Genomic DNA, 22,959 nt, shown 5'->3' with positions numbered 1-22,959 from the left:
TCAACTATTATCTCATGCAGTCCTTGTCTATCTTGGGTCCCTGCACCATTTCTCTGAAATTCTACCTCTGCCGTGAAGAAGCTAAAGGTAAATACTGAATTGTCCTTGCTCTGTCCACTCCATCTTTCTCAAATCTTTTTACCTCTAGAGATCTTGAAGAAACTGTGAAGAAAACTGAAAGAAATGAGGCAATAGAGAGAGAGTCTCTTTGGGGTACAACTCATAAATGGTTATTGAAAGTTGCTGTGGAAACAGACGACTGCAAAAGGGCAGACATTTTGTTGGGATTTCTCTATCTCTTCAAATGGAATGCTTTTTACGGGAAATATACAGTATGTGCCACTGTTTTTTGACTGACGTGAAAAAACTTTTTTTTTTTTAATTCATGGGGAAAATATAATATATAACGTTGAAAAAACAGGAGCCACTGATGGCATGCTAGTACACATTCAGGACTTTGGTGCGGCCAGCGTGGGGATTCCATTCAGTGATGGTGTTGGTATCTGCCCTGCAACTGACTGGCAACCAGTTCAGGGTATAGTCCACCTTTTGCCCGAAGCTAGCTAGGATAGACTCCGGCTCTCCTTTGACCCTTGTGTGGATAACCAGCTCGATTATGGAATCATGAAAAATGAAGTGCTGCATGGCCATGTTATTATTTTAGGTATGTACAGAAGAACCCAGTGTTTAGAGGTATGATCAATATTACTAAAATGCGGGCAGCAATCATTTTGGTCTAAAATGTTCAAAGAATGCTAGTACCGAACATCATCTTGACAGTGTAAAGAAGAGATAAGAGAAAGACAATGACTCATTGACGAACTGAATCCCCTGTTTGATATGAAGACTTAAAAGTTAAGAAAAAATTATCTCAGACATTTTATCTGTTGACTGTAGTTAAGTTTCAGTCAGCCTGTCAGTCTGCTGGAAATTGTCAGATTCACATTTTGTAGTTTATTTCCTCAATTGATGAATTACTTTGTATATCTTTCTTCTGAGATGGTTTCACTCTTACCCACTCTGTGTGTGTTTGTGTGTATGGGTATCACGGTTCTCAATTCTGAGGTCGGGCTTCAAATCTGGCTTCACTTTTGTGGAGTTTGCATGTTCTACCTCTGCCTGTGTGGGATTTTTCTGGGTGCAGCGGTTTCTTCCCACATTCTCGAAACATTCATGGTAGTTTCATTGAAGACTCTAATTTCCCCCCACAGTGAAGCTGTAAATGACTGTATGTCTACATGTCCCTGCGATGGGCTGGTGACCACTTCAGGTAGCTCGCCTCTCATACAGAGTCATCTGTGATAGATGCCAGCGCACCGGTGATTCAGTATTGCCCCAAGACTCATGATATTGCAGGAATGTTCATGGTACAAGGGAAGAGGGGTAAAAACAGAAGAACCGAAACATTGGTTGTGTCCAAATATTCAAGTCAAGTCAGATTTGGGGGAACACCCTTAAAAGCCAAGCAGGTTTTGAAACATCCAAGTAACAACTAATGAAATGATAATGAAAAAAAAATATGAGTTACTTTCCTACCGTTAGAGACAGAGTTAACCTCTGTAATATTTTACTATATTGAGTGGATCTATGATTTCATGTTTGTGACAAATAGAACGTATTGGTGGATATTTTGTAATGAAGAGACCGAGTAGTTATTCCCTCTCCATATGATGGTCTTTCAACCACAAATTTAGATGAGCACTCACTAGTACACCACTAAGGAGTGTTCCTATTACAAAATACTTAAATTTTTTGGCGGATCATCTCTTCGACTGTTAGTGTCGGTGACCTGCGGAGGGCTGACTAATGGAGCTTCCTGATGGTGGTCATTGCAGCCCAGGATGCAGTTTTCATGAAGCCTGTCAGTGTATTTTTTGTCAGGTACCCAACATGGTCACATGGGTTACGCGTCAAGTTGGGTGCATTTACACTCAAATGAGGAAATGGACAGCTGTATCCTGACTAAGTGGCGTGGCTCAGAATAGCTGGCCCAAAACTAAATTTTAAGTGCCATGCCTCATTATTTATAAAATTTGTTTCATTTTATACCGAGATGATACCGAAGAAATTTTAATTTCTTATATCACGACATCCTACACCGTGAACAAACATATAAATGCAGCAATTTTGTTTTGTATTCAGTATTTTGTATTTGTTGTATTCGGAAGACATTTGGGGTTCAGATATGAGACAAAATTTAAGAATTCCATCTGTTATTTCATGGTATTTACATCTAAATGTGTTGAGCAAGGGCGGAATGGTGGCGCAGCTGTAAAGCATTGGCCTCACGGTTGTGAGTTCCAGGGTTCAATCCCGTCCCCACCTGTGTGGAGTTTGCATGTTCTCCCCGTGCCTGCATGGGTTTTGTCCGGGCACTCCGGTTTCTTCCGACTTCACAAAAGCATGCATTACAGTAATTGGAGACTAAATTGTCCGTAGGTATGATTGTGAGTGCAACCGTGGTCTGTCTCCATGTGCCTTGCGAATGATTGACAACCATTTCAAGGTGTACCCCGCCTCCTGCCTGATGACAGATGGGATACACTCCAGCACTCACGTAACCCTTGAAGAAAATGGATGGATGGATGGATGGATGGATGGATGGATGGATGGATGGATATGTTAAGCAACTCAGAAGAGAGCAACTTTTGATTGAAGCCATCCGCTTTTCAAGTTAGCAAAATTATCCAAACATGACTGACGGGTCTTTCTAGTTGCTCAGGAGTTGCCTTTTAGATTGATTGCTTAAACATTAGATAGTGCTTGTTTTTGGCTTTGGGTTTCACATGTGAAAATTGCATTTGCTGTGAAGCAAACATGAAGACCAGAGAGCTGTCTTTGGGAGAAAACCAAGCCATTATGAAGCTGAGAGAAGTCGGAAAATTGATCAGAACTGTTGCACAAACATTGGGCATAGCCAATACAAGAATTTGGAATGAGCTTATGATGAAAAAAAGCTACTGATCTACTATAGAGAAACAGACATTGAAAAACTCAGCCAAGGGTATTGTCAGCAGTTGACAACTGAAACATAGAGAGCTATTAAGAAACACTCAAAGAGATCACTCAGTGACATCATTGCCATACTCCACAGCCACGGGTGAAGAGATCTTAATCCTCAGTTCAAAGAAGATTTGGAGATAAGAAATATACAGGTCATACCACAAAATGAAAACCACTCAGTTAAAAGACTCACTAGGACAGATTGGATTCTGAAAAGAAGTACAGCGAGAAGCCACAGAAGTTTGGGAACAAAGTGATGGAAAGTCCAAAGAAGAGAGGAAAAAATTATCTTCTTGTGGTCCAAAACATGGAACCTCATCTATGAAGCATGGTGGAGGTACTGTCATGGCTTTGCCTTGCATGGCTGCTTCTAGAAAGGGCTCACTTGTCTTTATTTATTACCTAACTCAGGTTGGTACTGGCATAAAGAATTCTGAAGTCTATAAAACAATTTTGTCTGGCAATTTTCAGAAAAAAATAATCCAAACTAATTGGGAGAAGATTCATCATGCAATAAGTCAATGACCCAAAACACACTGCAAACACATAAAAAGGACTTAATATGGAAAAAGGTGGAAGGTCTTAGACTGCCCATGTCAATCAATTTGAAAACAGAGAGGAGGTACTACTTCTTGTAGACTGGTCTAAAGATAACAATCTTTGGATCAGTGTAAAGATGACCAAGGAGAAGGTGTTGGATTTCAGGACGAACATACCTTCCACCACGCCTGTACAATGGAGGAGCAGAAATGGAAATGGACTTCCAAGGACCTCACCTTTAACCAAAAGATCTCTTTTCTACTTAAGAAGGAACACCAATATCTCTACTTCCTGCTGAAGCTGAAACATCCCAGATGGGGTAGCTGTGTCTTGAGGGGCTTCTACTGATGGAGAGCATCCTCAACACCGCCATCACGGTTGTTACACAGCAGCTACTCAGTTGCACAGAGGAAGGCACTACAAAGGGCAGTAAACACTGTTCAGATGATTGTGGGGAAGAGCCTTCCCAGGGCTTGAGACAACCACCAAATTGGTCACATTTGCAATAATTTTTTCAGCTTGTGCTATTAAAAAATGTATCTGGTGGCACTTGTGTGAGTGCATGTTTTAATGGTTGAAATTTGCCTTTTTCTCTACTGTAATTTTCCACAGTGCAATCTGCCTCCGAACTATCTCCAGTTGTCAAGAGAGGCTGCCGTTTCGATTATTATGAATTCCATTTGAGTTAAAAGTGAATATGCTGCAATATGATTCACTGCTGCTACATAAGCTTCTTTCAGATAGGACACATGACATGCTATTATGCACAGCTTTGTTGCATACATGGACACCACATGCTGTACATGAGTCACAGACAGGGTAGTATGCAGTATCAGTCCAAATTAACAAGTGATGCAAAAATTTGACAAACCAAAAATGGCCCAAAAGATCACCTTTGGTTTTAGACATGTATACTTTTATCACACAAACATCTCTGTGACAGGATGTTGTGATGATTGTAAGAAAAACCCCAAATGGCTCACGCTTGACCGGATAAAACAGACATGAACTGGAGTTAGTCTTAAATTAATAAGGAAACTGCCCATGCTGGGCTTTCTAAAAGTGAGCCATTTTTAAAGCAACACTGAGTGAATGGAATAAGTGTTCACTCAGTCCTTTTTTGTTTTAAAAACTGAAACATTAAATAAGTGTGATCTGTCAACTCATCTGGAGTGCTCGTGAGAAAGTTAGCATGCCCACACTCACCTTGTAAACTACCAATGAACATTTCTTCTCCCACTGCAAGTCTTCCACAAATTTTCTTTTTACACACTAGATTATCAGTATCCACTCATGCAACATATGTCAAAAAGTTGTATCCCGAATGACGTCACGTATGATTGTCTTGGACTTATAAGGAAGCGTGTGTGTCTGTGACCGTGTTGTTTAGTGATATGTTTGTGTGTGTGTATATACGTCTAACCTTAAAAATTGTTTGCTTCAAATGTGTCTAGTTTAATAATATTACTAGAATAGAATCCAACTTGATTTTTGTTTGAAATCTGAATAATTCCAAGTTTATTCAACCCAAGTAAAATAAATTGGACATAATCCTAGTAATAGTTAAATTAATTATATATTTTGTTGACCAACCCCAAAGAACAGATATACCGACAGTTGCTTAATGCTTAAAATAAAACATTTGTTGATGAGTAAATTTCTTTGACTTCATTTGTCATGCTCCTGGCTTCCAGCCCTGGCTGGGCGTGGCCAGCCAATCAGTAGACACACACCTGCGCCTCATGAACATTAATGACTCTCAGACCATATAGGACCCGGGGACGACTAGTCCTCCGCCAGATCGTTGCCTTTGATGCCTCGTTCCCGCACTCCTGTTTGCCTGACTTCTGCTCTCCGTGCACCGACCCACGCCTGTCCCCTGACCACCCTCATAAGCCTGCCGTTACTATTATCTCTGCTTGTTTGGACTGTCTGCCTGATCCCCGTCCTTGGACCGAATAAAGGTTTCCTCTGTACTGCATGCTTGTCTCTGGAGTCGTGCATTTGGGTCCGCTCTCGAGCCCCGTTCGTGACATCATTGAAAGCGTTGTTCTTTGATTATGTTCACTCCATTAAACTGAAAACGTTTTTTTTTAATTCATTCATTTAAGGATTATTCAGAGTTAAGTGGCTTGCATGTCACAATGACTATCAATCACTCATGCCAACTATCTCAATTGTTATTATTATGCTGACAGAAGGCATCTTAACACAATGTGGTGAGGTAATCAACAGTAAAAATGTTTCTGTATTTTATTAAAACATTTTAACGTCGGTATAATGTGCTCTATGTGACCTAAATGAAGCGTCACTAGCTTCAGGTATAACCTTAACTGATCAAATGTTCAATATGGAAAATGGGAACAAGCCCATCCACCATCCCTTCTCAATCCTAATGAAAACCATTTAGTCATATTGGAGAAGAGTTTGAAGCTACTCTTTATTCATAGACAGCAATGATCTAATAGTGCTCCAATATGAACACGAAAATTCAGACGAAGAGAGCCGCACTCTTCCTTTCAGATGGATTTGGTCAGTAGAGCCGGGCATCCAGTTTGCACCCCCAAGTGCTACTCACAAGCCACTGTGAGCTTCTCAGCGTCTCAGTGCACAGCTCCAGTTTTCTGCTGGCTCCACCCTCCCTCCGTGATGTCAGCGCCGGGGAGAGCGAGTGAGGGAGCGAGCTGAGCAAGCACGGAGAGTTCATCCAATACTACCGAGACATTTCCAGTTTAGCGCACCGCTACGGCGAAGCGTCTATCCGGCCCCGGCAAGTGATGCTGCACCGAGCCACAATTTGATCTAGCTGGAGGAGGGAGGGGGCGGGCAAGCGATGCAATTTGTGCATCCCTCCTTTTGGGGAGTTTTTTTTCCCTTTTTTTCTCTTTTTTTTGACCAAGATTGTAAAATGAATTTCAAGTTTTCACCAAGAAGTGTATTTTTGGATGGAAGTTTATGGCGCTAGCGATGCTGACTTAAAATTAACGTCAGATATAGGGACACAGTGTTAGGGGTGATAAACGAAGCTTGGGCAGCTGAAGAGGAATTGTAGCGGTTTACCTTTCATAAACAAAGTTGTGTGCGTGCTTATTTCCTTCAGCCCACGCGGACAACCGCTTTTTTTTTTTTTTTTTTTTTTGCGCATGGATAAGTTTTTATAGAGGATATTTATTCTTCTGGCATCACATTTTTTTTTCTCCTGACGAGGATTATTTTGCTCGTCTTAGCTCCACTTCACCCCAATACATGGCACTTGATTCATTATTATTATATATTTTTATTTTTGATAACCAGTGATGTCTTTACACGGAGGCACCACTAACTGATTTCCCCCCCCTCTCTCAGAGCAGTCAAGCGAATAAAGGTAAGATATCTTGCTTTTTCATTGTAGCTTTAATGTTCATGGCAGGTCGCAATTTGACTTTATGCTGTATGTCTGTTCACACGATCGATGAGCTCATTCAACAGCCGAATTAAAACCGGAACCAACCATGCGCAAAATGTTAAAAATATTGCATACCGCAACCATTCAAGTCACATATTAAGGTGATATTGAGCCACTTTGCTTGGGTCGTTCCGATCCCCGAGCTCTTCAAAGGATACATCCGGTTTTCCCCTTGTGCGCAAATGAATACAAAATAATTACAACACAAATGGGAAAATATACGTATCGTTCTAGGATGATAGTTAACCGATGGGTCCGCTTTCACAAGTGCGTGTACTTCCTAGTGCTGGTCTCTCATCATCTTGGGTGCACGTTGCGTGGGTGCGCGCGGCAACAAGCGAGATCCCGATCCAGCCGTGGAGCTGTCGCAGACTATCACCTCGGGGGACAATCACTTTGTTCCAGACCAATCTCCACGTTACTCTTTGGAGACAAGTGGTCGTGATGATTCTGTCTTTATCGCTATTTGCCTTGTTTGGGTCTCATGCATGTTTAAAAATATACAACACGTCATGGGGACTGAATTCATTTGCAGAATAATAGATTTTTTTTCACTAGGTAGGTAAACAACATATACTTCCTAAATTTGGCTGAATTTTGTTTTGAACCATTGACTGAAGGCAAGTTGTTTTTTTAACGTTGCAATAATGCAATTTGTATTTTTCATCAGAGCCATCCATAGCAATTTGCAAGTAGTCAACTCTACAGCCAAATAGTCATTTGGTGCAACTGTATTACCAATTAAGATGCCACAGTATTTATGAATACATGTACCTGTATGAATTGTAAGAAAGTGTTAGCAAGTCATTTCATTCAGTGTACATATATAGCTAATGAAGCGCTTGCTGAGTATACTGTATATTCATGAGTCACTGAAAAGTTTCTTTGATAGGCCCTGAGTATTACATACTACACTAAGATTTTTTTTCTTCTGTCAACAAATGACATTTTCTTTGCATGTTGTAACCTTAAAGCCTATGCTGTACACAAGGGTTTCTAAGAAAAAAATAGTTTTTAACTATTCTAACATTTCTTATTAATGCTATTATCACCCATAATTTTTGTCCGTGAACCAATGAGAAATTTCTTCGGTAGCGGAAATACATGAACATGAATTGACTGCCCTCTTGAGGTCCATTATTACAATTGTGCCAATATGTCAAACAATTAATGCCAAGGATAAGAAATAATACTGAGCCATTGTATTCTCAGTAACGAGAACTAGCATTAATTGCCGCTCTATGTATATTTTGATTTTTTTATTCAACATTTATACAATAGCCTTTGATAATAGCGACTTTGTATCTGAAGTTCTCAATTGGAAAAAAAAATCCTTTAACATAAATGCATATTTCAAGCCAAACAATATCACAATACAAACATAGATAAAAGGAATCAAGCTCGATAACAAAAATAACAGACATCAAATGTCAATTGAAATGGCAAATGATTTAGGATGCGTTGAAGTGTGTAGGCAGTTTGGAATATATGTGTCTTGTGTTTGGATTTAAAGGTTTACGAGTGTGTTTTGGAAATCAGGTGGTACTGAGTCCCCCACCCCACCCCAAAAAAAAGGAGGGGGGGGCAGAGCGATTAAAAGCCTTGTCCCCTAAATTGGACAGACAGGTAGAAGGGACAGTGAGGTGGATGAGGGCCGGAAATCTGAGAGAGCGGGATGGTATCTTAGCCTACTTTACAATTTGTTGAAGTCAAACGGAATTTTTTCCAATCACTGTTCATTTCCATGAGCACGACGATATGTTTTACATCACCATTGTTGTAATTTCCAGAGGGAGAACACTAGTCATTCCTTTGGTGCTTAAGGTTGGCTGTGTGTACAGGGGGAATATAAACACAGAGACCTTATCTTGTCAAGTCATCAACGATCTTTAAAGGTATTCAGTGAGCTGGCCCCAAGACAATCGGAAAAAATCATTCTCCATCGAATCCTAATATTAATAATAATAAAAAAGACAGTCAGTCTGATTAAGAAGTTGAAAAATATTCGGCTCAGCTAACCGCAGCTGATGGTTGCTAGTCTCTTTCAGGATAAAGTTGGGGTGTGAGAGGTGTTGTACATTTGACCTTCCGCTCCTATAGCAAGTAGATCCAAACAGCAGGAAGATCACACTGTCATGGAAAGTGACAAGCCTGCTATTCTTCATGCTGTCTCCGATGAACGAGGCTTGGTTTCACAGATGGAATCTACCCTTCTGCCTGGAACTCAAAATAGCGTTTCATGAGACCACTAAAATGTAAACAAAGAAGACACAGGGAGTCGCACTTAAAATATCTGACCAGCTTCTTACATATTTTCCTTCCAGTATAAATCATTTTCTTGCTTGGCTTGACTTGTTCCACATCGGACAAAAGAGAAAAAAAAAACCTGATGAATTGTTAGGTGCCCTAATGTTGGCATACTATCCTTGAAAAAAAAAAAAAAGTTTTATAACATCTTTAATACCGCTATGATTATGTCGCAAGTTTGGAGTGGTGTGGAAAAACACCGCATCATACTGAAACACGCCATTTATAAACTTCATGTGAGGGTAAAGCACAGTATTAGAACCAGCAATTATTAACATATAATGTTTTTTTATTCCATTCCAAACCGGTTAGTTTTCATTAAAAAACAATCAGTATTTTGTTTGACCTCATTCCTTTCTGTTATATTTTAGATGTATGAACATTTTAACATCAAATGGAATCAACGCCTCTTACAAATAGTAATAATAAAGGAACTTGATCAGTAGTGCTCTGATCCATGTGTCATTATTTTGATACCATTAGACTGTTAGCATTAAACATACATAAATGTGCAACTATTCAACATGTCATGTGTCAAAGTTGGCTTGGAATCCGTAACAGTCACCTCTCATAAACTTGTCCAGGTGTACCTAATTTCGTGTCCAAATCACAAACATTTCTTGAATTCTAGAACAATTTTTATTCTCAGACAACATTAACATTATCAGGTTATCACATCATTCTGTCACTGCATTTGGTGGCCCGCACAGACTACAATACACACACCCCGAGATCATACTGCAGAAAACCATTGTCATTTTACAAATCGAGCTCATTCTTTGATCCTTCCCGTTTTACTTCTTTTTCACTGCAATGAATCATATTTCATTTAAGGATTAAATTCAAACTTCATCATCTCGTGGAGTGTGTTCCCATCATCACAGTAAAGCAATTCCTTCATTGTCTGACATGACACACACTTCAAAGTGTTCCACACTTACTAAAGGGATGTAACCCATCCATATTTTGACAAAGCACCACAATCCTGTGCTGTGCTATTCATGCAATATAAGTAATCCTCACACTGATCAATGTCAGCTTTTCTTCTTGTCAAACTGTTGTTTAATGAGTCTCGTGTGGCTTCTTTTTTTTACATGTAGGAAAAACATTCATCAATTTTTGCCATTTAAAACCTGGCTACATTAAATTCTTACTTTTAATCAATTCCCCTTTGTCAGTGGACTGAGAGCTTCAATGAATGTGGTTGCCTTTCTGAAAAAAAAACTGAGGACCCCTGCAGTGCAATTTAAGCATTCGTGCCTTTTCCTACAGGTTATTGTTTGAGTTGTAAAATAGGAGGAAAATGTATTAAACATTTTTTCCCTATTCCTGAAGAATTACAGTATTTGTGGTCTCCTGTCTCAAGCAAATATATTTTTAATATTGTGCCATATACGTATAGTTAAAAGAATCACAGCGGTCTGAAAAATCTGCAAATGTAAGTCCATTATTCTCGTCAATACAATAAATTTTATTCAAAATCATTTGTGGAAATTAGGGTGTTTTGAGCTCTATGGGAAAAATACACTCACTGGCCACAATATTAAACACACCTGTATTGGCGTCTGACACAGTCAGTCAAAAGTAAGCCTATTATAATGACAGAATTTGTCATGTGGCTCATGTTTTGGATCTCATTAGTGGAGGGTGATGCTAAAGTGGTGGTGGCATGGGTGGGCCGAGTAATCGAAGCGTTGGCCTCACAGTTCTGGGGTCCCAGATTCAATCCTGGACCCGCCTGTGTGGAGTTTACATGTTCTCCCCGTGCCTGCGTGGGTTTTTTCTGGGGACTCCCGTTTCCTCCCACATCCCAAAAACATGCAACATTAATTGGACATTCAAAATTGCCCTAAGGTGTGATTGTGAGTGCGGCTGTTTTTCCTCCATGTTCTTTGTGATTGCCTGACAACCAGTTCAAGGTGTACCTAGCCCCCTGCTCGTTGACAGCTGGGATAGGCTCCAGCACTCCCTGCAACCCTTGTGAGGATAAGCAGCTAAGAAAATGGATGGATGGAACCTGAACTTGATGTAACAAAGGCAAAAAAGAGTGCACTACTTGGATTTGACGGGCAGAGGCACTGTTGTTTCTCAACTCTTTTGTGCTGGGAAGATGGAAAACATGAACTCAAAGATGGGATATTTTACATTCATGCTCTGGCCACACCGCTCTATTTAAAAAAAAAAAAAAAAAAGTGATGATTCAGAACGCTGAGAAACATTTGGCCATCCTTTCAAGATAATAAAAAAGCAATTGGTTGTTCAATGTTCAATTTGCTATCTACTTGTTCAAGTAAGAATAGTCAAATGTTTTCCAAGTGATTGCAACAGTCAGTCTTACAGTGTGTGCATGATTCATTGACATGGTAAACTCGAATTCATTTGCGTTTAATGAAGAAATTGTATTACAAAATATATTTGACAACATAAATACTCACACTAATTTTAAATTGCTGTCTGTTTCATTCTGCTGCACAAGGGCCGTCACAAAATTCTCTGGAGCTCGATTGTTTACATTCATGGCAAACTGGGCTGTCTATTAATAGCTTCTGTCAAGTGTTACAACTCACAGTGATGTACGTGTGCATACATGCGAGCACCAAAGCGTAACGGCTTCTCCCGGTCAGCTGATGTTCACTTATGAGATAGCGCTTAAGCATTGCATTGATTCACAGTCCATCCATTTGACATGAATGAAGGTCTTCGGTGAACAATCTGTTAATGCAAAGTATCTTACTGCCACTGGTTCTTGCATTTTTTTAGACCCAAAAAAAAATGACAGGTATTGTCAAACGTAATTACATGAACTGATGGAAAATGTGAAGCGTTAACCTTTATGTGTTCTCTTGCGCAGAATATGTTCGCAAAGGTTAATGTTGTAAAACTACCTCTAATTTGCTCTCAAAGACATTGGAAGGATGGGTCTTCATAACTCGTTGCGATGAATAGGTCACAATTCCAGCAGAAATTGAACACTATGTACAGTGCATTCCAGTATTGACATTGTCTGTCCTTTGTTCTTTTGTTTCTCTGTCCCATTCTGTCAAGACAGGATTGCTTCTGTGGAAGTGAAGCTCCATCCACTCTTGAGTATGAACTTAGCAAGTCAGACTTATTTGCTGGTGGTCTTTCTCACCTCCACGGTCTTCATATGCCAGGCCCAGGAGAGAGACTACACAGTAAAGGAGGAGCAGCCAGAGAATGTACGCATTGGGAACTTGCGAAGAGATCTCGACCTCAATCTAGACCCCAACATCCGGCTGTCCTCACCCCTGCAATTCAAGCCTGTGTACAAGACAGGTGACGTGCCTTTGGTGAGGGTGGAGGCCAACACAGGGGAGATCTTTACTACCAATCACCGAATCGACAGAGAGAAGCTATGCTCGGGGGTTTTTGCAGAAAAACGCTGCTATTATGAAATTGAGGTGGCTGTGTTGCCTGATGAGATCTTCCGACTGGTCAAGATCCGTTTCCTGATTGAGGACGTCAACGACAACGCGCCCCTTTTCCAATCCACGGTCATAAATATCTCCATCCCAGAGAACACAGCCATCAACACCCGATACCCAGTGCCCTCTGCGTTTGACCCTGATGTCGGGATCAATGGGATCCAACATTATGAGTTGGTCAAGGTAATACTGTTACCTGTTTCATCCTACAGTTACATGTGTTGCATTTTTGTCCTACTAAAGTACATACTGTATATGTACTGCAAGAATATGACTTCAATGCCATTATGACTGACAGAATTATAAGGAAGACTTGTAAAAACTCAATACATATATTTCATCAGCCACAAATGCCCAAATTAGGAAATAGAATATCACACAGTCGATATTTTTGAAGGTAAAAATACTTGTTTTGATTGAAAAAACATGAATATATATTTTGGTTGAAGTAATATTATCATACTTACCTTTCTGACAATGGGACACATTTTTGGATTTGTAAAGACTATCTACAATATTCCTGTTGTTGTAGAAGATTACTGTTTGTATATGTGAACAAACCATCAAACTAGGGATTTTCCTGATACATCATTCCACTAAAACTTATTTGAGCCCATTACTGAACGTGCAGTCACATCTATTCAATATTCCACATAATGTCTATCAATAGCGAATTAGGTAAAAGTACTAAAGCTCAACTACTGATTCCCTCGTGGACTCTGTAAAATAAATTACTTTTAGTAAACATTAGTGCCTTTTTTTTGTAATTCATAAAATAAGCAGCTCTGTGCAGCAGATAGTAACACATAAAGAATAGTCATCAGCAAAACCATTAGTGGATATGCTTGGACTCACAGTCTATCCTGGTGCATCCCAGCATTTTGAATGGGTTTTCATACTTTTGCTTTGTCTACAAACATAAAGTTCTTAACACTCACCCTCCATCGGAAAACCTCAACCTCACACACTTTTACTACTGCTTTCTCAGTTGCTGTATGTATGGCTGCAGTGCATTTTCATGCAGGAAATGAAATGTCATCCTACATTGAAATATTATTGTATTTCCCAGAAATATATCATGATGTCCACAATGTTTTACACAAGTAATTAATGCTTCCCTGTGCTACATTATGAGAAAATGGTGCAGTACCATTTACAGTGATCAGAACATAAGGTAGAAAATGCAGACACAGCAAAGAATTAATTGTCTAATTTCCAGGGGTATCAGTCATATGGGCTCAACATGGTAGATTAAAGTTGGTTCAGAAAAAATGCAGTTTTATTTCAACAGATGCCTTATGGTGAACGAGAGAAAGCATTTCATAACATAATTGATGCACAATTTGTGTTACGATGTTCACCTTTGCTTTATGGAGTCACCCCTAATATGGAGAAAAGGGATAATACATACTATACACACTACATTTTTGGACAGTGAGACACAAATGAAACATTTACCTTGTAGTCTCAGATTAAGTTGACGCTTTGGTAAAAGAGTAATCATCAACAGAAATTTGCCGTTTTAAAGAGTCACGACTAGGGATCGCAACCGGTTTCAAATAACCAGTTATAACCGGTTTTCGTTTTTTTAAAACCGAAACCGTAATCGGACTTTCGAAATCGGTTAAAATTTCCAATCATTTCTTCCGGTTCCAGTACTCCACAATGCGGTATTTTTTCAATATAATTTCCACTTTTTTCAAGTTTCGCTGTTAGAGTAAAGTTGGACTCAAAAGGACATTCAGTTATATCAAAGAAATATCAAACATGGCATCAAGGAAACGCTCCAAAGTATGGGAGTACTTTACAAGAAGTTGTAGCGCCAGAGAAAAAGGAGTCGGAGGCGTAGTGTCGGACACAGGAACCAAACTTCTTTTATTGGCAGACATCAAAACACTACTCGCATAACTCTGTGAACTCGTCACTCCGGAAGAGCAACAACAAAAACAGTCCGTGCGGAACCCCGCATCCCAACTCGAGGTCCCGCGGGTGAATTATGTAAACACCACAATGGTACCGGTTTTAAAACCGGTAAATCGATTTTTTGCTGCAGGTGTTCGGTTAAAACCGGTTATGAAAGTAAGCGTTTTTTTGCGATCCCTAGTCACCACACTTCCAAGGCCTCTGCAGCGTAATGTCCTGAATTGTTCATGCCTGGAAAATCACCAAGCAAATGTTCGACTCATGAACAATGATCATCTGCAATCATTTCCTTTGTCCTTTTTCCACAATATAAAGTGCACCAAAACTCGCCTAGGCTGGATTTGCATTATCTTTCACAGACAGTTCCTCTCGGATCATCCTTGGCACAGTATCCTTGATTTATTCACTCTTATTAAACTCACATTGTCCTTGAGATTAATTTCCTTGTTTCCAGGTTCTATAGGTAAAATTCTACAGGGATTATTAAAAAGTGTCTGGTACATTTTCAACTCTGGTGGTTTTTTTTTTCTTCTCTAAAATGCAAGAGAAAGCCAAGGGTTTCGTAGGGAAAGAATGTGCAAGCATTTCCGAGAATAGCTCTTGGCTGCGAAGCCACCCATGGAATACCAATGTACGGTCCTGTGAGATTTGTCTGAAAAACACCCTCAGAATTATATTATTGTTTGGCCAGTTTTCTTGTTGGACTGGTTACAATAGCTACCATTGTTTTTTTTTTTTTTTTTTTTTTTATAAACCCACTGTCACTCCACATTTGGTGTGCCCGAGTCTTCAGTCAAAACATCTCAGTGCATCTTAACACTTTTCCCAAGATAAATGGGGAAGTGTCTAATTTGATCCTAAACACTGCTCCAATACCGGAAACAAAAGTTGGCAATCAGGCATTTGAGAGGCATTCTGGCACTGGTGGGGTCCAACAGAGTATTTGTCACATCACCTGAACTGCAGAGATAGGCATCCTTTCAAATGGTCAAGGTCAAAAAAAGCAATCCCATGCATGAATGAAGAAAAATGAAAAAGCTGATCATATCACCCTACAGTACTTCGTTCCTGGGTTGACACAGGATCCAACACTGAAACATACTTAGGACTGAAAGATACTCTTCTTTAGGTTCTTTTTGCTTGGAAGTTTGCAAAGCAGTGGCGTTTCTTATTCCATAGAATGAATTTGCAGCATCATACACTACATTAAACTGACTTTAATCTGTGTCAGCGTCTTCATACACATTTTAAGTGGGTGTCTTGTTCAAGTCACCTCATATAGATCAATGTGCTGCCGCCGGCTATGAAGGCTACGTCTCACTGATAAACTGCACGATGAAGTGGATGTCGGCATTTTAGTTGGCTGATCTCAGTGGCTCCTAGAGTAAAAATTGAACAATTGACCTTGTTTTTTTCAATGTACATTGGGCAAATGGATGTTGTGTTTTTTGAGTTTAAATTATGTGATTGTTCACCAACACTAATGCTATTGTGCATCAAAAATACTATTTGAATATTGTTATTCTTCCTCTGGTATTTGGAGATTACTACAATCAATTCAGTTCTTTCTAGCAGTTTTGCCACAGCAGCACTCATGAACAAATTGCAAATTCACACTCCATCAAAGAAAAAAAAATGGACCCTTTTTTTAGTTTGAACTTTTTAATAAATGTTGAATTTAAAAAAAGCACAATTCATCTAGATGGAAAGTTCACTATCAACAGTTCATTTTCCCAAAATCCATTTTTGTTTTCTTAAAGTAGTCTATGTTTGGTGTGAAGATACACTTATTTAGCTTTCTTCCCTTCCATTGCTCATCTGAGCCGCTTATCCTCTTAAGGGCCACAGAATCTACTTTTGTGTCTTAGTAAAACTTATTTATTCTATGTTTGGAAGTGGTGACACAACAGCCTTTAAGTAAACTTGGTGCCTTTCCCTGCTGAGTGAACCGCAACTCAGCTATATTTATTCGTCACTGTTGGGAAAGAAAGCCTTAACTTTATTTTAAGAAGGAGGAGGGGATGCAGCAGGGGCAAAAAAAAAAGGAGTAATGTAAATATTCAATAATAATATTGAAGTTTTAACTCGTTCATGAGTTTTCTAGTTCTCGGAAAAGGGCTTCAAGGCGTATTTAAGTCTGAGCAAAAGGGCATTCGCAGTCCTCCCACAGAGATATCTTGGTATATTATTTTTTTATTGGTCCAGAGGTCAGGGTAGTGGGACACCACAATTATGTGTTCCTCCATTTCCCCTTTGCTGTTTACAGAAGAAGTCAGCCAAAATAGCAATCAGAAATCACTCCGGTTGCCCCGCTCCCATTGGAGCAGCTTTTTTACATCACCGGATCAACGCTTCACAATGGAACATTTTTCCATCCAATGACGTGACACTGAGCCTCACGTGCCCTCTGCATTGAGTGCACTGACAACTGATGAAACGCACTGACACCCCCTCACGACACAAACAATGAATGGGAAAGTCAAGGGCATCACACACCAAGTGCAGTGTGAAAAGGCCTTAAGATGGTGGGTTTCTCTCAGCATTATAAAGAGGTGCCAGGGCTTATGAGGGTCATCCCCATCACTACAGTTGGTCTGATAAATTCACAACCCTAACTCGATCTCCTCTGAGCTTTAATAAGGTCATCAACTTGACTGAAAGATGCACCCGCTGATCATCTGAGGCGTTCTCTGGAGAAGAGGGGTGAGAAGTCATTCATTGCTCATCCGCTGCTAACACTTTCTCTTTTGGCATCCCTCATTCAGTTTCATTTAAATTAGGGCAGATTTGATTACACTGTGTACTCCCACATCAACTTTAGTGCCCTGATCCCTATCTAATTATCTCCAAAAATGTTAGCTCATTAGTGCGTTATGAATGGTAATTCCTTTACGTTCTTCGACATACTGTCGCTGTTCTGTACATGAAGTGACAAACAGAGCAAGCTACAGTGTGACGTATTCCACACACTTAGCAGTTTGGAGCTGCATCGTCCTTTCTCAGCCTAAGGGTTTCGAGTGAGTGATTCCTAGTAGAATTTTGGCCTTCCCCTGGCCTGCCTGAGATCTTATCGCAATCCACCAGACTAATTCTGTATTCAGGAGTGTGCACAGCCTGAGAGATAGCTCTCCTCATCTTATTGAAATGCACTAGGTGCTGTCTTGTCAGCTGTAAAATTGTGTGAAACCAAGACAAAAGCTACAAGGAAACAGTGACTCATAAATCATCGTGCAGCATTCCTTTTGACGCATCCTAACTCAACATCCCACTATTAACATTAATATTTGTCACAAATCAGTGTGCCACTACTAAGATACTGTGCTGTAGCTACAAGACATTCAAACAACAGATAATTGAAGAGCATTGATAAGCAATGGACCCACAAGATTGCTGCAAGGAAACTCTCATTGTGCTGATGAGCGTTCTTTCTACATTCTCACACAAAGTGTTTAATGCCATGTCTCTGCATTCCAGCAGGACTTTTGCATGCCATGTTGTACCTCAAAAGGTAGCATGATAGATCTTTGCTGCTGTGAGGGCTGTTTTTAAGTAGTTCTGTCAATCGTGTTGACAACAGTCCCTGCAAGCAATTTGTTTCCGAGTACACAATAATTTACATGCAAAACCTGCATGTTCCCATGTGTCGACTTCACGCTGGCACAAGGACGGTCCTAGATTATAAAAACCTTCGAGGATTCTTGTATATACAATTTCCCTTCTTTAACATGAAAAAATTATGTATCTATCTTAATCTCATTTGATGGCTGTGCAAAGACGGAAGTAATCACTTCTAACATTATGTGCAGCATGAAGCTTATCTTTTTAAAGAGAACCCTTTTTCTTCTTTCACCATGAAACTGCTTCTGACTGAGAGAGCTTCAAAGAGCTTCTTTGTTTCATAATGTGCATGCAGCTCATTCATGGGCTTGATCTTTTTATTTCCTCTCTCTCTTGCTCTCTCTCTCTCTCTCTCCCTCTTTCTCTCTTTTTCTCTCCCTCTCACTCACTTAGTCTCACTCTCCCACCTCTCTCTCTCTCTCACTCTCTTTCCCTCTATTTCACTCTCTTACCCCCGCCCCCAACAACCCCCCCTATCTTACATCCGCCCACTTCTGTTTGAATCGCTGCATAGAATGATACCTGTTAGAAACTCTAAACACTCATGCTGTTTTTGGAGAGCTGCAATTAAGTTTGCAACTATTGCCAGTTCTGTCAGTTTTTCATTTGGAATGAGCATAGAAATAAGGTATAAGAAAATCTGATCTGAAGCATAAAGATGTCGTACTGTTGGGTAACTAGGGGTCTTGAGCGATAACAATGAAGAGTCACATTTGAAAATTGATTAATTGGTTGAGATTAGGTTTCATTCATGTTGTGAAGTCTGCATTGATTGAACTGATTGCAGCTTTATTGGCTGTTGAAGGGTCTGTTTTTTTTTTTTTTTTTTTTTTTTAAATTTCAGATGTGACCATAGCACTCTCCATCCAGTAGCCTTATTTCAAGACCTCACTGACTATTGAATTGTGCTGACTTTGGTGCGGGCAGCGTGGGTTCATTTCCCGCTCAGTGATGGTGTTGATATGTTCCCTGCGACTGACTGGCGACCAGTTCAGGATGCAGTTTGACTATCGCCGAAAGTTAGCTGAGATAGACTCCAGCAATCCTGAGACCCTTGTGTGGATAAATGGCTTATTAAATGGATGACTGGAGGGATCTTTGCATTTGTCATAAGTTAAAAGTTTGATCAGGTTTGCAGTACTAAGATTATCTAACTTTAGGAAGTCATTTAACCAACTAAAACTCAACAACTTCAAAGGTGATATAATACTACAGTCCAGCGATTATTAAGGGCCCATAATTTTCAGATACCTATATATAAGAAACTGAGAGCAGAGCACCATAAAGACCATGAAGTTATAGTATATATATTTCCCTTATGAGCTGGAGAGTGAGAGTGACTTAGTATTTCGTTTTGTCTTTGCAGAGTGTCGGAGAATTTGGCTTAGACATCATTGAGACACCTGAGGGTGACAAGTGGCCACAGTTGATCGTTCAGCAGAACCTAGACCGTGAGCAGAAGGACACCTTTGTCATGAAGATAAAGGTAGAAGATGGTGGTAAACCTCCCAAGTCCAGCACTGCTATTCTCCAAGTCACCATTTCTGACGTCAATGACAATCGTCCTGTCTTCAAGGATAGCGAAATGGAGGTCATGGTACCAGAAAATGCCCCCACAGGAACTTCAGTTGTTCAGCTTCATGCAACGGATGCAGATCAAGGGTCCAATGCCCAAATACACTTCACCTTTAGTAATCAGATCTCTGCCTCTACCAAACGGCACTTTGGCATTGATAGCACGACTGGATTGATCTCCGTGAAGCAATCACTGGACAGGGAGTTGACTCCTGTTCACAAACTTATTGTTCTGGCCAGTGATGGCAGCTCAACACCCTCAAGGGCCACAGTGACTATCAATGTTACAGATGTTAATGACAATGTTCCCTCCATTGACACACGTTACATCATCAATTTGGTGAATGGGACTGTGCTGCTGTCTGAGAATGCCCCCCTCAACACCAAAATAGCTCTCATCACTGTTACAGACAGAGATGCAGATCTCTATGGAAAAGTCACTTGCTATACTGACCATGATGTTCCATTTCGTCTGAAACCTGTCTTTAATGATCAGTTTTTGCTTGAGACAGCTGCTCCCCTGGATTATGAGACAACTCGAGAATATGCAATTAGGATAGTGGCCTCGGATAGGGGGACACCTCCTTTGAACACCTCAGCTATGGTTTTAATTAAAATCAAAGATGAAAACGACAATGTGCCCCTCTTCCCCCAGCCAGAAATTCAACTTTCCATACCAGAGAATAATGACCCGTCCTCACAGTTAATAAAAATCAGTGCCACTGATGCAGACAGTGGACATAATGCTGAGATTATTTATACCCTTGGCCCCGATGCACCCGATGGGTTTAATATAGACAGACAGTCGGGAATACTTTCTGTTGGCAAACGACTGGACAGAGAGAAGCAGGAGAGGTATTCATTCACTGTCATAGGCCGGGACAATGGTTCATCATCGCTGCAAAGCAATGTCACTGTCAGGCTAATCGTTCAGGACCTTAATGACAACAGTCCAGCTTTCACACACCCTGAATACAACTTCTATGTTCCGGAAAACCTTCCTCTATTTGGAACTGTGGGCTTAATTACCGTGACAGATGCCGATGCAGGAGATAACGCTGTTGTGACTCTGTCTATTTTGAACGGGAAAGATCATTTTATAATTGACCCTCAAACAGGCGTAATCAAGCCCAATATCACCTTTGATCGGGAACAGCAGAGCTCTTATACATTTATGGTCAAGGCAGTGGATGGAGGACAACCTCCAAGCTCTTCCTACGCGAAGGTCACCATAAATGTGGTTGATATAAATGACAATCGCCCTGTGTTTGTTGTTCCTGCTTCCAATTACTCATATGACCTAGTGCGGACCACCACCACCCCTGGTGATGTTGTTACAAGAGTGTTTGCCATTGACAATGACACAGGTATGAATGCTGAGCTCCAGTATAGCATTACCAGCAGCATCATCATCACATCTCGCGTCTCCCCTCGCGGCCTATTCTCCATCGACAAAACAACGGGCAACATAACACTGCAGGAGAAAATTGTGGCAGCGGATCAAGGGCTGCATAGGCTGGTTGTCAAAGTCAAAGATCTCGGGCAGCCCGAATCCTTACAAGCTATTGCACTCATTCATTTATTTGTCAATGAAACTGTTTCAAATGCCACTTTTATCCAAGAACAGCTACGGAAAAGCATGGAGACGCCACTGGACCGAAACATTGGGGACAGTGAGGTAACAACACAGGCTAACGGATATGTGATTGTTGTAATAGCTATCATAGCTGGGACCATGACAGTCATCTTGGTGATATTTGTGACGGCCTTGGTGCGCTGCCGACAAACACCCAGACACAAAGTGGTACAGAAGGGGAAGCAGAGTGGTGAGTGGGTGTCACCTAATCAAGAGAACCGTCAAATCAAAAAGAAGAAGAAGAGAAAGAAGCGATCCCCTAAAAGCCTCCTCCTGAACTTTGTGACCATAGATGAATCTAAGCCTGATGACCCTACTCATGAGCATGTTAATGGTACGCTGGATCTCCCCGTGGAGCTAGAGGAACAAACAATGGGGAAGTACAACTGGGCAACCACACCCACCACCTTCAAACCTGACAGCCCGGACTTAGCCAAGCATTACAAATCTGCATCCCCTCAGCCTACATTTCAAATCAAACCAGAGACTCCGGTGGCCCCAAAGAAGCATCATGTGATCCAGGAGCTTCCTTTGGACAACACATTTGTGGTGGGCTGTGACACTCTCTCCAAGTGCTCATCGACAAGCTCCGACCCATACAGTGTCTCTGAGTGCGGCTGTCAGGGGGGATTCAAGACTCCAGGGCAAATCACCACCCGACAGGTAATTCATGACTTCTTTTTTCAACCCGCCCACACTAGTCCCCTTTCTCACTTCCCCTTCTGCCCCAAGATAGTTGATTTGACAGGAGGAAGGTGGCAATATGGAGCACAAAACATTCCAAGTCAAGCCAGGAACATTTTTATATGAACAATATTTGCACTCAAAATTATAATGAAATTTATCACACAAGTGAGGCACCATAATCTTGTATGCACTCTCCTTCATAAGCAATCATACATGTGTGGGCTAATTTCACATTTAGAGCTTGATTAAAAGCAGCAGTGCAATTTTGATTATTGAGTCAGTTGGATTTGGAGGCTATATTTTTAATCACACTTCATACTTATTGCCAACTTCACCCAGTATGAAGCCAGAAATTACCCAGGTTTTTTTGTTTTCAATTTTATTTTTTGAGTTAGATACCACTTTTTAAATTCTGTTAGAAATTAATGATTCAGAGAAAGAGTTTGTCAATATTGTTTTTGATGCTAAAAAAAATCATCAGTCCAAAACAAAATTGTAAATCTGCTGCATGGGTCTATTTATTTAAAACTCAACAACTCCATAAAGCTAGCACTGTTAGCTGTAACTACTATCGCAATGAGGACTATTAGTATAATAAAAATCCCTGTGAGTTCACAAACAGTGGCTTTATGTTATGTTATGAGTAGTGATTACTGAATTGGACACGCCCAAAGGCTAAGTTAAGCTGTGTGGAAATATTTAGATTTCCATTTAAACCAAACAAGCAAAATTTAAACCCAGCAGCCAGATTGATGGAGACTTCTTACACAATCAGTAAT

At 40.4% G+C, this 22,959-nt stretch overlaps 1 protein-coding gene across 1 annotated transcript in view; it reads left to right on the top strand.

The window, feature by feature from the left end:
• The first annotated feature begins 6,872 nt into the window (after positions 1–6,872).
• Positions 6,873–22,959, top strand: part of pcdh11 (protocadherin 11) — a 225,023-nt gene continuing 208,936 nt past the window's right edge. Inside the window, exons 1-3 of the mRNA XM_061835510.1 lie at positions 6,873–6,907; positions 12,345–12,924; positions 19,649–22,156. Coding sequence (XP_061691494.1) covers positions 12,385–12,924; positions 19,649–22,156 — 3,048 coding nt within the window. The 5' untranslated portion in view covers positions 6,873–6,907; positions 12,345–12,384. The remainder of the gene's footprint in view (positions 6,908–12,344; positions 12,925–19,648; positions 22,157–22,959) is intronic.

This window comes from Syngnathoides biaculeatus, chromosome 11, assembly GCF_019802595.1.
Source record: "Syngnathoides biaculeatus isolate LvHL_M chromosome 11, ASM1980259v1, whole genome shotgun sequence".
NCBI lineage: Eukaryota > Metazoa > Chordata > Actinopteri > Syngnathiformes > Syngnathidae > Syngnathoides > Syngnathoides biaculeatus.
The sequence above is the reverse complement of the archived record's forward strand: the minus strand, read 5'-3'. Positions and strand labels throughout refer to the sequence as shown.